Genomic DNA, 18,732 nt, shown 5'->3' with positions numbered 1-18,732 from the left:
GTTTTTGGTTTTTTTCCCCAAAATATGATGACATATGATCACCATATTTATCCCTGCTATGAGAAAACTGAGCTCATGTTCTAAATACTTCAATGTTCTTCAAAGATTTCTTGCCTAAATGTTGGTAAGCCTCTACAGCTGGTCACTACGCTGACCTATTATTTTTTTGTTTGTTTTCCTTCCTCTTATATTAGTTCATTTCTGGATACATTAAGAATTGAGAGATGTGTACTTTTTTCCTAGCATAGTCTGTTAGTAAAAAGGTGAACTTTTCAGCCAAGTTTACCCTAAAACACTATGTACATTCTCCATAGTTTGGGATGGGGTGGGAGGACAAACAAAAGTGTTCTGTGTGTGTATTGCTCTTAACTGTAAGAGAAATTTGTTAATGTATAACTGAAGGAAGTAACCGAGTACACATAACAGGGTGTATGCTTTGCTTTCACTTCAAAGTCTTGCCTTTTGGAATATTGTTGATTTGGCTTCTGTTGGTTTTCTCCCTTTTAACATTGAAATTCAAGCACTGGGTAGATTACTCTCTCACCTCTAGAACTGTACAGGCTAGGTTGCTTCTGTGCAGTGATTTTTAAAAAACTTATTGGCTCCAAACTGTTGTTGCAACAAAAGTAATCTAGATTTCAGATTGGTTTCTTTTTAACCCCATAGATTTTTCAGACAGTTACTACATTAATTAAATGTTTAAGGAATAGGAGACTCCTTAGTTTCTCATCTGTTACGAAAATTCATGGTAAAGCGTTACTGTGTTTAAAGGCAGATGTGATTGGAAAGCAAATGAGCAAAATATTAAATTGAAAAACAAGAACTGGGAAGAAAAAAAAAGTGGGAAACATCTATGAGAGCTAATGCAAACCAGCATGTTCCTTAAAATTCCATTAGTCATGGTAATTAAATCAAATGTCATGAAATAGGGAAACAGCTAATGATAATAGACCACTGCCAGGAGAGCAGAGCAAAGACTGAATGCAGAACACTTTTCTTGTGACCTTACAGCCTGTTGCTAGTGCAGCTTTTCTAGTGCCTTTTTTCTGATGGTAACTTCAGATTAATGTAACTGCTCATATGTCCTAAATTATGAAAGGACTTCAAATTCTGATCCTTTTTCTTGACTGATCCTGATTAAAATAGTAATGAAATAATCTGTTGGTACTTGATAGTGGCTTTAACCATGATCAGGAACATTTTTCTCACGTTGAATCTAGTGGAATGACCAGAGATACTCAGTATGAAGAGATACGGTATTTGGTGTAAACTCCAATTTCTCAAAATTGGGTTTTGCTTCTGACAAGGGTATGCAGTACCCAAAATGCAGCAGTGAGAGGGTGGACCCAAACACCTGCAGAGGTGTATTTCATGCGCTCTGTTGTGTGTCAGACATCTGGGGATGTGGTTTGTGGGTCTTAACCACCACATGGTTGCTCTGGCTGTTTTCCAACAATAGTATTATTTGGCAAGAGGCAGAGAAATAGGGAAGTGTGCTTGTCTCTTTTTCATTGAAAGATTTACATACATAAGTGTGGGTATATCAAGCACAGGCCATATTCTGTGACCTTACCATGCTGAAAATTTCCCTTAAAAGTAGTTGTAGTTCAGGTTTTGTTGAGACTTGGAATTACTGGATAAGTATTGTTTATATAGTTCTTACTTTTAAAATTTTGCTTTATGCACATTGGATAGCAAATTTTTGGTAATTTCACTGCTGTTACGGAAACAAGTGAAATTACTGTCTCTTAACAACACACCCAAGTGTGGTTCAGGAGAGTCATTAGCATAGAATCTTTGAATTTTCAAATTGATGAAAAGGTCTTTTGTGGTATATTTAACTCAAGTTAAATTAAATGCCAATATGTAGTACACCATTTTTCATTTGTGCAACCAGACAGTTTAATTCAGTATAGCTCACTCTCTGTAACTAAAAGATAAGAAACTCCTTAAATAAACAGTACTTCCCCCCCCCCCCCCCCTTTAAAAAAACAGAATAAGCATTAATCATTGTTCTTGGTAATTAACTGTAAGGTAGCAAAACCCAGGATTTTTTCTTTCAAGTTTAAAAATGAGGGAATCTTTGGTAGCAATATCTTAAAATTACTTTGCAGTTATTGTAATTTTCACACAATTCAGATTTGCTTGTAAAAGCAGATCAGTGTTCTGTGAAGCTATACATTAAACAGATTCCTATGAAGAATCTTAATTCCCTGACAGAACTTCAGCAAATATTCTAGTTTTAACAAGACTTGAGGTTTGTTTTGGGTTTTTTTGGTGGTGCGGGGAAAAAGAGGGCAGGTCTCTGAAGTGAAGTGGAGGGACTCTCATGTTTGTCAAGGCTGTGGGCTAGGGACTTGAAGTTAGGTGTTATTTGTTCCCAATGTTTTAATCTCTAATTTTTGCTCTTCCATCTTTCTCCCAGTAAAACCTGAGAAAGTTTCATTTTACTGTTGGATGGGAGGCACTTAAAGAACAAACGTGAGCTTCCCTGCTTGACTGTATTGATCTCTGTCAAGTGAATCAGTGGCTTCTGCAGCCAGGTATGCGTTCTTTCCTGCCATGGGATTTGACGAGGACCATGCATGAACTCTTAGTGTTAGAATAAAGTTGATGAGTGTAGTTTACTGCAAATTGAGCTGTGTCTTCCACAGCTGAGCTCAAGGCTACAGCCTGAGATGTGTGAGATAAAATCATTGTGCCCTTCCTGTGTGCTGGGAAGATTGTATGTACAAACTTTGAGGTATCCAGCTGATCTTACCTGGAGATAAGAATTGTTTGGCTGTGTGCCTTGTGCCTGCAAAGTGGAGGTGGAGTGTGGCTGTGGTTGCCTCAGTGTCAGGGAAATACCCCAGGTGGAGGCTGTTGCTCAAGCTGGAGCCTGTTGTACCTGGTGGCAAACAAGTGCATGTGGGGCAGAGGACCCTCAGCCTGGATCAGTCTTAGGAAGATCACCGGTTGCCGTGCTCACTATGCCGCTTGCCAAAAATGAGGGCATCTTGAGGATTTTAATGCAAGAGCGCCCTGCTCTCAGTCTCAGGTGAGCTGCATTCCCATGCCCGTGGTCCCTTAACAGCAGGAAGACATTTCTCCTTGTCAGAAGGTGGTCTGCCTCTCGGCTGCTTTGTGCAAGAGTGACAATGGCAACAATGGCTTTTGTTTGGTCTCCAGAGAGGGTGTCTATGAACAAGGGATCGTCCTTAACCCAGGACTGGAGAAATGGGTGGTTCCTCCTCCTCCAGCCAGACTGTGTGAAATGCTAGCGAAGTGTCGGGGGTTATGATTGGCAAGGAGCAATACGGTGTCCTGTCTTGTGGTTATCTTGTTCACTGGCACGCTGACCGCAACTGCTGATGGAACAATTTATATATGTTCTATCATTTCTGTATTTTCTTAAAACTGCCTTTCCCATCATTGTATCTAACTGGAGTCAGATGATCAGTTACGACCTGGTACAATTGGGTAATCGTGGTGGGCAGCAACTCTTCAGCCCGCAGCTGTGACAGCTGCTTTAGCAAAGCATCTCCTGCAAGCTGGACTCTGAGGAGCTGCCCTTGGGTGTTGGCATAGCAGACAGTGCAGAGATGTTGGGTTAAGAGATGGGGAGGGAGAAAGTTAGGGTCATGAAAAGAGAATAAGGACAGGGAGGTCAGTCAGAAGAAGAATAAAGAGTAGGAAAAATGGACACGACTTTAAAAGGTGAAAATGCAGTAAGTGAGAAGAAGGTATGCACATCAGAGAAGGAGCCACAGAGCCCTGTGATGCTTGGTGTGTGATGCTGATGGAGTCTTGCAAGTTGGACGGTTTTCTTGGTCTTGGTGTGTGGACTGGTAATCTGGTAGTAGGGTGTGGAAAAAACTGGTCTGTTTAATATCATCACTAAACAAAGGAGAGAAAAAAAAAAAACACAACTGGCTTTTAGTATAAATTTGTTCTTAAGTTAAACTACAAAGGAAGCTACTTGTTTGCTCCAAAAACTCTTTCAGAGCCTGGCCAGCTGGGAGGTAGAAATGAAGCTGATAGGAAGTTTGGAACAATTATTTTAATTCTGCTGCAAATTCCTGGTGTAGACACAGCTGGTATAAAGTCACTGTACTGTATCTCATTGGAGTTAGGAAACAGAGGATACATGCTTTTTTTCCTAGAATTAATTAATCAGCAAAACTCATATTAACATACACTTATAGCTTTCAAACATGTAAACTCTGCAGACCAAAACAACGTTCATAATTTTGTCATAACAGGGCTTTGTTGGCAACGTATAAAATCTGTTCTTTGCTTCTTTGTACAGCCATCTTCCACAATGGCTGTAAAAGACAAAGTACTTCTTGAGATGTATTTTTTCTGCACTGTGTTGTAAGGGAAACAGGTATCTAACACATCGTTTTTATCAGGGAAGAAAAAAGCTAAATCAAACTATACCCTGGGTATTTTTGGAAATATGTTGTTACAGACTTGGAATTTAAGCTATGATGATACTGATGATAGATTTGGAAATACAAGCTCATTATATGTGTTCTCACCACAGGAGAAGAGACCACATCCTGGTTAAATGTCATAAGACTAATTTTGACAAGTGACTACTTAATTGCAATTTCTAAATACTTTTCCGTGATGGCGTGCAGTGCAATAGCTGTGTCTTGGTTAAGACTGTGGGTTATGTGCATTGTTTCTTGGTTATGCTCATGTTAATTCAGGATTAGGAGGTGGGTAAGACAGAGGGGATGCTTATCTTTGAATTGGGAAAAGATACTTACTCTCATTATTTCTGCTGATTAAGAAATGCCAAATTTCTGTCAAAAATAAGTTCAAGCAATTGCATTGCATAGCAGCGAGCAGCTACTAGCCTAGGAAGTGAGATAAGCCTGGATTATGTTCTAGTTATGTTTCTCAGGGTCCACTTTATTCTTATAGACAGATCTCCAAATGGTGCAATTTGTGACACTGCAACCTGAAAGCAATCCCTTTCCAGCCGGACTGGAAGATTGCCTGTACGTCTGCCTTCACCCCGAATGGTCTCTCTTCTAACAAATTTCATTTTCTTTTATAGTCCTGCCCCAGGTCACTGAGCTATATGATTAGGAGCAGTATAGGTCTTGCAGTTTGAGGGATGTCTTTGAACTTTGTTGTATTTGTTAACACATGCTAATGTGGGATCCACAGGTGTAGTCAATATATAGTCCCTTTTCCCTTTACATCTCTGCCCAGATTGTTAGAAGTGGAAGAGGAGACAAAGGCTGTTGCTGTGCAGTAGCTAATTTTTCTCTTTTGAGCTGAGGATGGGACTTTGAGCTTTCCTGAGGTGTTTTTACTTTTTTTTGTGTGTTTAACAGCTGTAAGTGATTCTCTCAGGTAATAAAACTTTTACTATAATTTGCTTATACATCATATTGACCCTATTTATGTGGTACCGGATGTAAATCTATCTGTTAATACATGATTAGTTGTCTCTTAATCCCTTTGAATTTACCACAAAAACATTTGCTGTTATTTAAACCAGTCAGGGTTTTGCCCTTGGTATAGTTGAAATGAATGAAAATCTTGAAAATACTGTTAGGTAAGCACTGTCTGGTAGAAATAATTATGGCAGGGCGAATCAAATCTCAGTTTTCTTGATCTGAAGATTAATGTTTGATTTCTTAATATATTTTTTAAAAACAGATTTTCTTGTGAAAGATTGAATCTTCTCAGGTTCTGGTCACTGAAATTCAGATTGCAAAATTTCTGCAGTGTGTCTTCCTGCCAAAGTCAGTCTTGAAAGTATACCAAGATTTCGTTAAATGTGTTTAGATTACAGAAATCAGTTTATTTTTTTTAGAGTTCAGGGAGGAAGGGGGATTCTGGTGTTGGAGCCCTCAGAGGTGGCATTTTCTGGGGGTGAGGGTGTGGGGTTTGGTTTCCCTCCTATCAAGAACAAAAATTCACAGAGAGAGATAGCAGAAATTATCTTAATCATTCTACTCAAGAAGCAAAGGGTTTACAGAAAGCTTCCCACCCAATATCACAAGGTTTGTAGTAATATATTTGGCAGCATTTCTTGACCATTAGGGGTCTGACTTTGATGTATACTTACCTTTCCACCATTTTATCTTTTAAATTTAATGTGGAAAGGATTCTCAGCTGCAAGGTACAGTGGCAAACTTAAGGGGGAAGTTTCCCATTGAGCTAAACAAACCTAATGATTCATTACTGCTGAAAAGCGATCCTGCTTCCCTTGCTTTGCTGGTGACCTAACTCTTTCATCTCATGTAGCATCAGCTCTATCTTGCTAACCTCACTTGCCATCAGCTGTTAATAAAATCTGTGAAGGCACTAGAACTGCAGACAGTCTCTTTCAAGTAGCTGGGTTTTTTTCTGCCAAAATTCAGTGTTTCCATCAGTACATAGGTTACTGGGCAGGAGATGTTATCACAGCCTGGGAAGTGGGTCAGGCTGAAATGTTTTCCTTTTTTCTTTTTTAAAGTTTCTTACACATCTGATGGAAAACTGTAGTTAGAAAAGTGATTCTTCAGAGACTGTAATTGCAAAAAAAAAAAAAAAAGGTAATTTGGCATTACAGATTAAGTTGCATTCTGCCTTTTCATTCCTCATCTAGCATTTTAGTGTCATAGCTACAGCACTGAGGAATATTTTGTTTCTCATCTTTAACGCTATCTTTTAATACTATGGGCTTTTTCTTGCATACTGTAGAGTGTATGCATGTTTTTTAACAGCTTTACCCTCTTCCTGCAAAGGAAAAGCAAATTCAGGATGAAGGGAGTTAGTAATCTGTCAAGCACTCCGAAGTCTCTGTGAGGTTAATAGGTAGGGATGCAGTGGGAACATGGGGAAGGGGATCTGCAGGGCGAGGCTGGTCTTGTACAGCAGCAGCCAAAACACTTCTTTGGTGGGTAGTTTCGTAGAATTTATGGGCAATTATTAATAGGTCTTTGGTTTGGGGTTTTTCCCTACTCACTGGTTGCTCAGTGAGTTAGCTTGTCAGTTAGGAGCGCTTTTCAGTAGAAGCATTAGGGTATTTCATTGTTGCTAAAAGTAGCACAGTTACTTTTGAGGATTGGTTTAGAAGTTTGGAACACAACTTTTACTATTGTTTGGGGGGTGGTGTATGTCTGCAGTGGTCTGCCAACTAAAATAAAAGCCCACGTGTGTTTATTGATTGTTGTAAAATACTTTCTACACAACAAACTGGAAAACGGATATTAGGCTGGTTAATTTGAGTGGCCCCACAACATACTAAACAGTGTTAAGTTCTCCTCTGACTGCCGTATGAGTTCCCCGCTGCAGGTCTTCATGTGCCACAAACACCAACGATTATAGATTTCAGCAAGTGATGCTTATCCTGGGGGCAGTCCCTGAAGTTGGCACGGTGACAGCAGGACGATGGCCAGCCAGGCAGCTGCTGCAGCCAAGTACCCAGAGAATTGCAGGTGGCTGTGGAGGAGCCACAGGTAGAATGATGGCACCACAGTGGCAGCATCAGTGATACTCTGAACTCCAGGAAGGACCTGAAAGTTGACCTCCCCACCCAGCTAGTGGTAATCTTTGCTCATCTTCTACATCCTACGATGTAGTAGCACTTGTATCCTTACTAGAATTGTGGGCAGCCTGGGGTGGCCATCAGCTGAAGGGTGCCAGTGGGAAGTGTGGATGCTTGTCTGTCGATTGCATGGGATTTCAGTACCCTCTGTCTTAAATGCTTCCTAGCATTCAAGGAGGAAATCGGTGTGAGTTTGTGTAATTGCAGTGTACGTAGTAACTAATGGTGATCTGGGCTAGGCACCCACTGCTGGGAGAGGCGAGACCAGGGGATGCCTTTCTTTTTGGTCTCTTTCTTCTCCTCCTCCCTGCCCCCACCACCCCCCTCCCCCCCCCTCCCCGGCTACTGCATAGTAGTAATGAAGGCCTTTAAAGGTCCAATGTGGGATCCACATTTGAGTCTCGTAGCTATTACAGCCATAATAAGCACCAGAATGGCCTCTAACCAAATGGTCACTGAGAAAATCTCCTTGAAGGTAAGCTGTGGAAAAAGCCACACCAGGCTTTCCTACGTCCGCTAGAGCACATGACAGGACTGCTAAAGCAGAATCTTCTATGTTGTGAGAAAACCCCATTCACCACAGATGTCTTGGAAGTGACCACCTTGAGGCTGCCTCATTCCTTCTCCAGATGTTGCACAACTTCAGATGTTGGTTCTACCATATTGGGCAAAGCTGTGGTTTGGTTTATTTTGAGCCTCTTGAGATGCGGGCTCTGGGTGGACTGGTCACTGTTTTGGCATCCCCAGCAGTGGAATGTGTGTGTGGACAAGCAGATCACTCAGAGGAAGAGGAGAGTTTACTGACATCCTTATCCACATTCCAGGGCTTGCCTTTCATCTCCTCATCTGCACCACTGTGCTGCAAGAAAGAGAGAGGGTAATTAGCGTTCCACCGCTTCCAGGGACAAAGCTCCAGGGGCTTCTGCTGCTTGCATCCCTTGTGTGTTCTGCGAATTCCCCTGAGTTTGGGGATGCCAGGTACCTGCGCAGCTGCAGTGAAGCAGATGATACAGCGCAGGAATGTTTCAGCAGTTTGGTACTCGGGTTAAGGACCTGGGTGTTTGTTTTTTTTTTTTCCTTTACAGTATTCAAGAATGTGCGTTCCTGTTACGTGGCCTGTCCATGCTAGTGGAATATAAATAACAAAAGGCAAATGCATTAAACTGCCAACAGTCACTGACATCTCGGCAGCAATATGTTGATTTATATCACCTGAGGAGAGCACCTAAGATGGGGTTTTTTTTCTGCTTCTTGGGGGAGAGGGGAGAAATACTTAATCAAACTTGGAAAATTCCCTTGGATGACATCAGTGAGTCTGATGAAGTGATGATATTCACATCAAAGCTGTTAATGTGGTATCTTGCCATTTTATTTGTTTGAAAGAGATTGTTTGACTTGTAAGCAGATGCCTACAATTAGGATTTTATGGAGTGTTCCTTACTAAGTATAGGGGACTCATTGTTTGTTCGTTTCGCGAGAGCAGTGATGCTTTATCATGTTTCATTCTGAAGTGCCGGTGTTTAGTGCATCTGATTCCTTTATATCCCATTTTAAGAATTCTGTGTTGATCTAGCTGTCTGTGTATGTATGTATGTATGCATGCATTATGTAGGTAACTGACCTGATTATAGAGATAAAATTTAAATTCTTGAATTGTTATTTTGATAATTGTAGGTATTAAAAATTGGGATACATTAGGGTTCCTTAGTCTTATTTAAAGTTCAGACAGGTTATACAGGTTTTTGTAAAATCAGCTTTTATTTGTTCTAAAAATATAAATAAGTCATAAATACCATCTCTCAAATAGTTTAAAAAGCATAAGTTATACAACAATTTTTCTGGCTTCTGAAAATATTTTTTTGTTGAATACCTATTAAGTAAGTTGATATTCTGCATAGTACCATTAGAAATGATATAAAATACATCCTTTGTTTAAATTATTTCTAAATATTGAAAATATAAATAGGAAACATTAGAAATTAATAAATATTTTAAATACAATAAATAGGTTCCTAGAAGGAAACAGGAATGTATATAAATGCAAACCATTGTTACTATCTCTGGTTCTTAAAACAGAACAACACTGTCGTCTGCCACGTGACAGATTTGTAACAAAGGACTGTGCCTGAATTAAAACATTCAAACACTGAAACTCCTGATATTTTTCAAATAGCGAATGGCCCTCACTGTTTTCTCCATAAATGAAGTAAAGTCTCGGAGGATGAGGTGGGTGGTGATCTTCTCTATCCAGATCTTATCGGACTTCAGCTTTGCGCGGAGGGATTCCTGGGTAGCTGAGTCCGGGATGATCACTTCATCAGGATTGATCACCTGTGGAAAAAAAGACAGCATTGGGGTGCCCTGGTTAAAGCATGTAATTGAGCTTGTTGGAGAGCATCACTTGGTATGTATAATTATGTTCCCGACCAGCTGTGTGTCCGCACTTTCTGTACTGCAGATGACAGACCTCCCTGGGACCTGTGTTTCCCTGCAGCCCTGCTTCCACGGTGGGGTTTGGGGTACGTTGATGCCTGCTACGATCACTGTGCAAGAATCGGAGCATCTCGTCTGATCTATACAGTTTGTTCTGGTTCTGGTTTGAATGCAATGTCCGACATCGCAGCCCAACACACGCTGCACTGAACAGATCAACGCACTTCTGCTGTCTGCCGGCTGCGTGGTTAGTTGGGAAGATGCTGATCATGATTTGTCCTAACCTGTACTGGCTGCTACATCCTGAGTCATAAGTTAATTAGATGACATTGGAGTACTCTCACATTTTATAGTGGATTAACAGCTCCCAAAGATGTCAGACTTGTTTAGCTGCTTAATTCCTACTTCCCAGGCATTTAGGCATGTGGGACTCTGTCACCAGCTTTCACTCATGTGTGGAATTCTAACTGCAAGATGAGTAGAAGGAGTTGTGTACCCAATGCTGACTGACAGTGCTGGGTACCTGGTACCTAAATGCCTTTTAAGAACTTGTCCCAGGAAGCGGGTAGGTGACTTCTGAAAAGGGGAGTTACCTAATCATGGAGCTGTTGTAGATGACTTCGGATCTGAAGTCTAACAATAAAGTGTCTGCTTCATCCTGGTTTTAGGATCTCTCCTACCCTTTAACAAGTGACAAAAACAAGTGCAGCTCCTTCTGGAACATCTTTTTTTGTGAAATTCAGTTAGAGATGGATATTCTTTCTGTCCAGACTACTTGGAAGCGGATTCTGATCACACACCCAGTTACTTATACATCCAGCTCCTCGTTGCACACTGTAAAAGTTTGTATCTGGATGTTCACACAGGTATTGGGCTGTTGGCTCTATCTGACCACACGTGACAGATTCTGTCCTTGCTCTCCATGCCTTAACATAGCAGATAGACTTCTCTCAAAGAAAAATTTCCAGCCTGGAGATCAAGACTCCTGAAAAATTCCATAGATTCTAGAAGTACAGGTTTTGCTTTTGATCACTGTTTAATTCTGCCTGTTCCAATTACCTCTATCCTACTGATTTTCCAAAAAAATAATCAGTCTCCCCCAGTTAGGAAGTGAACCCTTCTGCAAACTAATATATCAAGTTGGAAGCCAGTGGTCCGTTGCAGTCTTATGATGGGACTATTATTCTTAGCTAGCACAGTGTGCAAAAAGCAGCTCAGCTCCCTTTCACTTAAAAAATGATGGACATAAATAAAGATGCTAGGAAAGGTATGGCAAACACACAATGGGCTTTTTGGAGGCCAAAGAACACCTTGAAGGAAATAATGCCCTGGGATTTCTGCAGTCCTTACTCACCTGGCTGCTTCATACTCAGGCAAATAGTTTCCCTGACGACAAAGTACGCACTCATGTTAAGGGTTTGCTAATATAAGGAAGAACTGCAAGAATGAAGTGAATTTTTGAAGTGTGATCTTTCGGAGCTCTCTAAAACATGGCAAATGACTGTCAGAAGTGAGCAGCATTTAGTTTACTGAATGAAGAGAATCTATTACCAGCACCATGTGTGCTTTTCAATAGGCAGCACCTTTTATTTAGTCATTAACCTACATTCTGAATTTAACAGGCTTCCTTGATTTTTAAGCTAAATTTCGGAGAGTTTTGAAGATTAGTAATTTTGTAAAAATGTATTTAAAAACCCCTAACCATTTAAATAAAAGCCAAGTTAACTTCCACTTCTCAGGTGGTTGCAACATTAGAAGGCTTGGGCTGAACTGCAGTTCCACAATTAGGAACAGGCTCCCTGAGAAATCTTATTTCTGTTAGCCAGGCAGCATCAGTATATTTGTCCTTAAAACAATGATGCATTTCATTGCTGGTTTGGAAATTAGAAAAAACAGTAGAAAGTAGGAAGAATCGTTGCTTTTAGAAAAGAAAACAAAACCTTGTAAAGCCTGTAAGTTACGTCATAAGGGTAAGTATCTGAGCGGGAGGCACCATCACCTGCTTCCACTGAGAGAAATGAAAGTGGGAAATGTTCCGCTTCTGTTTCCGCCTCCTGTTTCTCTGCGTACCCGTCAGTGCTAAGCCACAACAGTTATTGGGGTGAACGTAAAACCAACTCACCATCTGCCTTATGGTGCGTGCCAGGTGCTCTGTACTATAGCACAGCGATTCAACGTTTTGCTTTTCACTAGTAAAAGTTTCTTGTACGTGTGCGAGGTATGTCTGAAAGGTATAAAGGCCGCTGGAGATTTTCCTCAAGCATTTCTCCTGAAATGAGAGAAAGGTGAGAAAGTCACTTAGAGCTCCGAAACGCCTCCGTCGCAGTTATGCTAAGCGGACGATGCTGATGCGGAGCGTGGAGGTCTGTGCTGTGCCGAAGCCAGCTGGAGCCGGCACAGATCTTTAGGTCGACTTCCACGGGTTTTGGAGCAGGCGGGAGTCGCCCCAGGTGTATAGGGTTAGCCCGGAAAGGAGAGCGGTTTCTTGCCTCATCGAAGCCGGCGAGCAGACACCCGTCTTCCTCCGTCACCTTGGGGAGGTTGAGGTTGTTCTGGACGAGCATTTCCATGCTGTTCCCGCAGACGGTGAACTTCTCGCACATCTGGGGAGAGACACCGAGAGCTTGGGTCGCACCTCGGCCGGGGCCGGCTGCGAGCGAGCGGGTGCGGGCGCCCGGCCGCCCCCTACCCACCTCCTCCTGCAGCTGGGCCGCCCGGGCGTGCAGCAGCCGCGCCAGCCGCACGCAGTCGGGCAGCGCCGCCCGCCGCGCCGCCGCCTCCTCCAGCTCGGCCTCCCCCGAGGAGTCGGCGGCGGGCAGCGGGGCGGCGGCGGCCCGCGGCAGCAGCAGCAGCAGCAGCAGCAGCGGCGGCGGCAGGGCGGCGGCGGCGCGGAGGGCGGGCGGGCGGCGGCCGGCACGGTCGCGGTCACGGTCACGGTCACAGCCACGGCCCCGGGGAAACTTCATGGTGCGGCTCCTCGGCTCTAGCCCCTTCTCGCCGGGCGGGCTGGCGGGCTGACTGAGCTCCGGGCATCCCTGAACGTGTATTTATCGAGGGGGCTTCGAGATTATTCATGGCCCGGGAAAATCCGGCGTTGAGACCGCGGGGGCGTGTGCGCGGCGCAGCGCTCAGGGCTTGACACGGCGCTCGGCCCGTCCGAGCGGGGCGGCGGGATTGTGAAACGGGCCGGGGGGGCAGCCGAGAGGCCGGCGGCGGCATGAAGTCATCGCGCTCCTGCACGGTAACTCCTTGCGGGCCGGGCTACCCCCGCCGCCGGCTCACCTGGCCCCGCCGCCGGCTCACCTGGCCCCGCGGGCCGGGCTACCCCCGCCGCCGCCACCGGCTCTCCTGGGCCCGGCGGGCTGGGGCCGCGGCCACCCGGTGCAGCCCCGGCAGCCTGCGAGCCCGCCGACTCTAGCCGCACAGAAAGTCTCGGTAACCATACCTACCTACCTACCTACCTACCTACCTACCTCTGTAGCTACACACTTTATCTGTTTTCATGTGTTCTCGTGTGTTTTTAATGTTTTATACCTGTCGTATTGTGTGCATTTACCTCTATATTTTAGCTGGGTTTATTACTTACGTGAAACTAAATGCATGTGTTTAGGTGCTGGCTATGTGTAAGTGCTAAGTTGCCGCTCTCCCTGTGAGCTAGGTATGAGTAGGATGACATACATCACGTGCGAACACTTTAAATGCACAGGAATGGACCACAGCCAGCTCCTGCGGGAGGGTGGCTGCAGGAAATGCCGGGAAGGTCCCCGTTATCTGCCACCTTATCTCTGCCTGCCCGGGAGGTGTGGTGGGAATTCTAACCTTTCACAGAGGGGCTCTTCACCCCAGGCAAGTGTCCTCATTTGGCTCAGTCTTGTAGAGTCTGGACCGAGTCAAACTGCAAGGCACGCTGGCATTGAACTTCTGGAATGGCTTGAACTGATTTTGGCCAAAGGGACTTTTTTATTTAAAATTAAATTGGTGCCGTTTTCTGCTGGAAGGAAGGCCAGAGGAAGACCTGATTCTGCTTCTGGAGGTGCTAAGAGGAGGGCACAGAGTTGGGGAGAAGAGAATGTAGGGCATGAGAGAGAGAGAGAGAGAGAGTGAGGTGATGCAAGGGCTGTACTTGGGCATTCTCATTTGGACTCTCCCCTTTCAAAAGAACAGACACTGCTAACTCATTTTCTAAGAACAGCCTGGGTAGAGAGCTTCAGGAAAGAAGCAGGGTACTACTGGCTTTTTACTTAGTATCTCATTCTGCCAGCAGCGGAAAGGCAGCTGCTGTAATTCTGCCCAGTGGAGAGAGATTAGTGCTGAAACACAAGTGTGAGAGAGCGATTTTCAACGGCAGCAATCCATCTCAGCCAGTTCCCTGAGCATGGCAGAAGGGAGCCATAGCAATAACCTCTGTATAGTTAGCTTTATAGCTATATAATCTTCTGTTAGACCCTTGCCAGGTCTGCGGTGTTGGGCATAAGAATAAAGCATACCACTCGTGGTATGTTTGACGAGTATCAAATTAAAAGACACGATTGCAAGGTGCCAAAGGATTAAAACAGCCAGACCAGATGAGCTCAATGCTCCTGACAAGTCCGATATTTGCCTTCTGATAGCCATCAGGGGCAGATGCAGCTGGGATGGCAATTCCTGCCTCCCTCTCTTTCCGTCTGTGATAGCACACGGATTTCCTTCCACTGCCAGGTGGCCCATAGGCTATTAACTTTTCCTTTACCTAACCTAACTGAAAATACTATTCCTAAAATCACCAAAACTTAGTAGAAGGCTACCTTTCCTCCATAATATCTTTTCAGCAGACCTTCTGTAAGTTAGCTTTGTTTGTGGCTCTGTCATTTTTGATTTTGTAAGTCTGTTTCTCCTTGTGCCATGGAAATGTCTGTTCCTTAGCAATTTCCAGAGAACCTTTTTGTGCTGATGACTCTTATACAGGGATCAGTCTTGCTGATGTGCGTAGTTACATCTTCCGAGTGAAATAAAAGGAAATTTCTGCTGTTGTTCCTCATCCAAATGTCTCTAAACCTTCAGTTATTATTGGCTCCTTTTGGGGTTTTGCTTATTCTGTGATATGATTGTCCTCGTGACTTTTCAAAAGTACAGAATATACTTACATGCTCCAGTGGAGGTTGCTCATTAATGCCTTATAAACTCAATTTGATAATCTAGGACAAAGCATAGCATTCAAGGGAAGGAGGAACTAGAATTTACACAATAGTATTAAAATACTTCTGCTATTACTCTAGACAGTTTCTTACGGAAAACTACTTTTTTTTAATTGATGCTGCACATAAAAGAAATACTTGGCACTGATCTATCTATAATAATGGTTAAAGTTTAGAGAGGGCTTAAAGGGGGTTAATTCTACTGTACTACACTGAGTTACTCCAATTCATCAGTAGCCATGTTCAAAATGTAGTAAGCTCCGAACAAACAGCACTTGCTCGTGGGTTAGCTGCAGGTCAGGAGATTTGCCTGTTGGTACTTTAAAATGTATAAGTAGTATCACTGAGACTCATTAGGTATGATTTCTAGATACAGAGGAATCTCTTTCCTCCATACAGTATATATTGTATATACTGCCGATTGCTGTTCTTGTATCCTTTTATTGCTATTGTTCTTCATTTCCCTGTACAGGTGCTTTTTTTTCTTATCGTTTATACTATAAACCAGATGGCTGCATCCTGACATACAAAACCTTCCTAAGGTGAGATCTCAGAAATTCTCAGTGTTTATCCAACTTTTCCTTCTTTCTGAGCAATGAGCATTACCATTGTACATTTCTGTGGGAGCAGAGGGGCCAGTTCTGGATGTTGTAAAAAATCTCCTCAGACTGTCCACACATGAAAATTACTCCTGATTAGTTGAGGAGGTGGGTTTGTAGCCAGGGAGCCTATCCAGATCGTCCCATGTGTCCAACTCTGTTTTCTAGGATGAGTGTGGCAACTCACAGACCCATTCGAGAGCAGGTGCTGTTTCTTCTAGAATTGTTTTGCCTGGGAGCAAGCCCACGCCACTTTTGCTGCTGATAACCTGGGAGATTTGCAGACAGGAGGCTGTTTTCAGGAGAATGCAGTGGCCACTGAAGAATTCAGCAGGCTGCAGAGCTGTCACGGTCATAGCTTGTCACCCCTCTTCTCTCAGCCATCAGACAGGTCTGCAAGCAATCCCACCAGGGGCTGCGGTAAAACCCAGTGCTACTGGCAGCAGCAGGAGACCTTGCTTGCTGAATGCCGAGTCAACTAAATGGCTATATAAATGGCATTCCTAGATGGAAAAATATGGTATTTTAATAAAGTAGGAGAACTACTAGAGCTGCAGTATATTCCACTGATTTATTTGTGTGTTTGGTTTGACCGTTTTTTCTTTCTAATAATCTTGACTTTTCTACAATAGTAATACAGACCACTAAAGCTTATTCTGAGATGATGCCTTCAAATTGTACTGTTGATGATAAAAGAAGGAATATAACTAAAAATGTGTGTTCTTCTGTAAAACAGGAAACCACTGCTCCTGGGAAACTACGGGCCGGTCAGTCTCGCCTCCATGCCTGACAAGATCATGGAGCAGATCTTCCTGGAAACTATGCTAAGGCACGTGGAAAATAAGGAGGTGACTGGTGACAGCCAGCATGGCTTCACTAAGGGCAAATCATGCCTGTCAAATTTGGTGGCCTTCTACAATGGAGTTACAGCCTTGATGGATGAGGGAAGAGCAACTGTTGTCATCTACCTGGACATGTGCAAAGCTTTTGTCACTGTTCCGCATGACATCCTTGTCTCTAAAGTGGAAACATGGATTTGATGGGTGGACCACTTGGTGGATAAGGAACTGACTGGGTGGTTGCACTGAAAGAGTTGTGGTCAATGGCTCAATGTCCACATGGAGATCGGTGACAAGTGGCGTTCCTCAGGGGTCAGTACAGGGACCAGTGCTGTTCGACATCTTTGTTGGTGACATGGACAGTGGGATGGAGCACACCCTCAGCCAATTTGCTGATGACACCAAGCTGAGTGGTGCAGTTGACACACTGGAGGGAAGGGATGCCATCCAAAGGGACCTTGACAGGCTTGAGAGGTGGGCCTGTGCAACCCCCATGAAGTCCAACAAGGCCAAGCGCAAAGTCCTGCACCTGGGTTAGGGCAAACCCCAGCATCAATACCGGCTGGGCAGAGAAGGGATTGAGAGCAGCCCTGCAGAGAAGGACTTAGGGGTGCCAGTGGATGAAAAGCTCAGCATGGCCTGACAGCCTGACAGTGTGCGCTTGCAGCCCAGAAAGTCAGCTGAATCCTGGGCTGCATCAAAAGCAGCGTGACCAGCAGGCTGAGGGAGGTGATTCTGCTCCTCTGCTGGGCTGTTGTGAGACCCCACCTGGAGTACTGCATTCCAGCTCTGGGGCAACCAACATAAGAAGGACATGGACCTGTTGGAGCAAGTCCAGAGGAGGGCCACAAAGCTCATCAGAGGCTGGAGCACCTCCCCTATGAAGACAGGCTGAGAGAGTTGGGGTGGTTTAGCCTGGAGAAGAGGAGGCTCCAGGGAGACCTTACAGCTGCCTTTCGATACTTAAAGGGGGCTTAAAAGAAAGGTGGGGGACAGACTTTTTAGTAGGACCTGTAGCAACAGGACAAGGGGTAATGGTTTTAATCTGAAAGAAGATAGATTTAGATTAGATATTAGGAAGACATTTTTCACTATGAGGGTGGTGAGGCACTGGAACAGGCTGCCCAGAGAAGCTGTGGGTGCCCCATCCCTGGAAGTGTTCAAGGCCAGGCTGGATGGGACTTTGAGCAGCCTGGTCTCATGGAAAATGTCCTTGCACATGGCAGGGGGATGGGGACTAGGGATGTTTGAGGTCCCTTCTAACCCAAACCGTTCTATGACTCTACAAAAAGTGTTAGGTTTATCTGTGGAAGAAAATGCCAATTGCTGGTAGACTGTTCAAGTGAGATCGTGAGAATGACTAAAGAAGTAACTTCCAAATGTCTTGAATGAGGTGGAAAGCTGATGTCCAGTTCCCCTGACATATTTTAAGTTGAATCCCTCAAAACTTGGAATAAGAGATCTTGAGATCCTACAGATCTTGTAAAAAGGGGAGATGAGTTCTTTGTAGTCCATCAAGATGTGAACCCTTCACCCATTCTAGAGTTCATTTCTTTTAAGAATCTTTCTATTGAGCATTCACTGACATTACAAGGTCTGTAAATGCTTACATGTCCCTACATTTTCTGGGGTTTCCATGGTCTGAAGCATTAGGAGTAGTATCGTCTTCAGCAGTCCATCAAAAATCCCAAGCTTCAAAAACTGGAATTATTTTTTGCCCATGCATTTTCAAATTAATGGTCAGCACTGGCTCCGCTAAGAGCTTGAATGTGTGAATGTTAAACCAAGCTGCCCTGCGCTGTATTTGAGGTGAACAGGTTGAACAGGTCATTAATGTCCTGTGTTCATGTTTCTCATAAGCAAACATCGCTTTGAGAAGCTGCACATCACCAAAGAGTGCTGGTGCACTTGACCGATGGCCTTGAGCTTTTGCAGCTTTGGAAGTTCTTCTCTTCTCTGTTGATTGTTTGCCAGGAAACTGCAGAGATGTTTGGGGATTTTTTGATGAAAAGCTGTGGAATTGCTCATTTTTCTTCCCTAAAAGCAGGCTTGCGTTATTTTTCAACAGGACTAGGATGTGTAGTGATAGACTGAAATATTTTTTTCATGAGTGCATTATACGCAAATGCCACAAATTTCCATGCCTTAAG

The 18,732-nt window shown here is 43.8% G+C and overlaps 1 protein-coding gene and 1 long non-coding RNA gene across 2 annotated transcripts in view; one reads left to right on the top strand and one right to left on the bottom strand.

The window, feature by feature from the left end:
* Nucleotides 1–684: 684 nt before the first annotated feature.
* On the bottom strand, nt 685–12,946 carry IL6 (interleukin 6). The gene is made up of 4 exons (XM_055803488.1): nt 12,664–12,946; nt 12,460–12,573; nt 12,093–12,239; nt 685–9,868 (listed from the first exon to the last, which is right to left on the bottom strand). Exons 1-4 carry the CDS (start codon nt 12,934–12,936, stop codon nt 9,677–9,679), a joined length of 726 nt encoding a protein of 241 aa, XP_055659463.1. The 5' UTR covers nt 12,937–12,946; the 3' UTR covers nt 685–9,676.
* A 340-nt stretch (nt 12,947–13,286) lies between these two features.
* The window catches only part of LOC114012093 (uncharacterized), a 40,149-nt gene continuing 34,703 nt past the window's right edge, over nt 13,287–18,732 (top strand). The window contains exons 1-3 of the long non-coding RNA XR_008747151.1: nt 13,287–13,405; nt 15,617–15,686; nt 16,480–17,567. This is a non-coding gene — a long non-coding RNA (uncharacterized LOC114012093). The remainder of the gene's footprint in view (nt 13,406–15,616; nt 15,687–16,479; nt 17,568–18,732) is intronic.

The sequence above is a fragment of the Falco peregrinus genome, chromosome 5 (genome assembly GCF_023634155.1).
Source record: "Falco peregrinus isolate bFalPer1 chromosome 5, bFalPer1.pri, whole genome shotgun sequence".
NCBI classification, from domain to species: Eukaryota; Metazoa; Chordata; class Aves; order Falconiformes; family Falconidae; genus Falco; species Falco peregrinus.
This window is presented reverse-complemented; position numbering and strand designations above follow the sequence as displayed.

Bases quoted from the DNA above. Each gene is read 5' to 3' on its own strand.
- IL6 (XM_055803488.1), bottom strand. From the start codon at position 12,936: ATGAAGTTTCCCCGGGGCCGTGGCTGTGACCGTGACCGTGACCGCGAC. The intron at 12,574-12,663 runs GTGGGTAGGGGG...GTCTCTCCCCAG, and splicing joins CGGCCCAGCTGCAGGAGGAG to ATGTGCGAGAAGTTCACCGT. The intron at 9,869-12,092 runs GTGAGTTGGTTT...TTTTTTCCACAG, and splicing joins CACGCACCATAAGGCAGATG to GTGATCAATCCTGATGAAGT.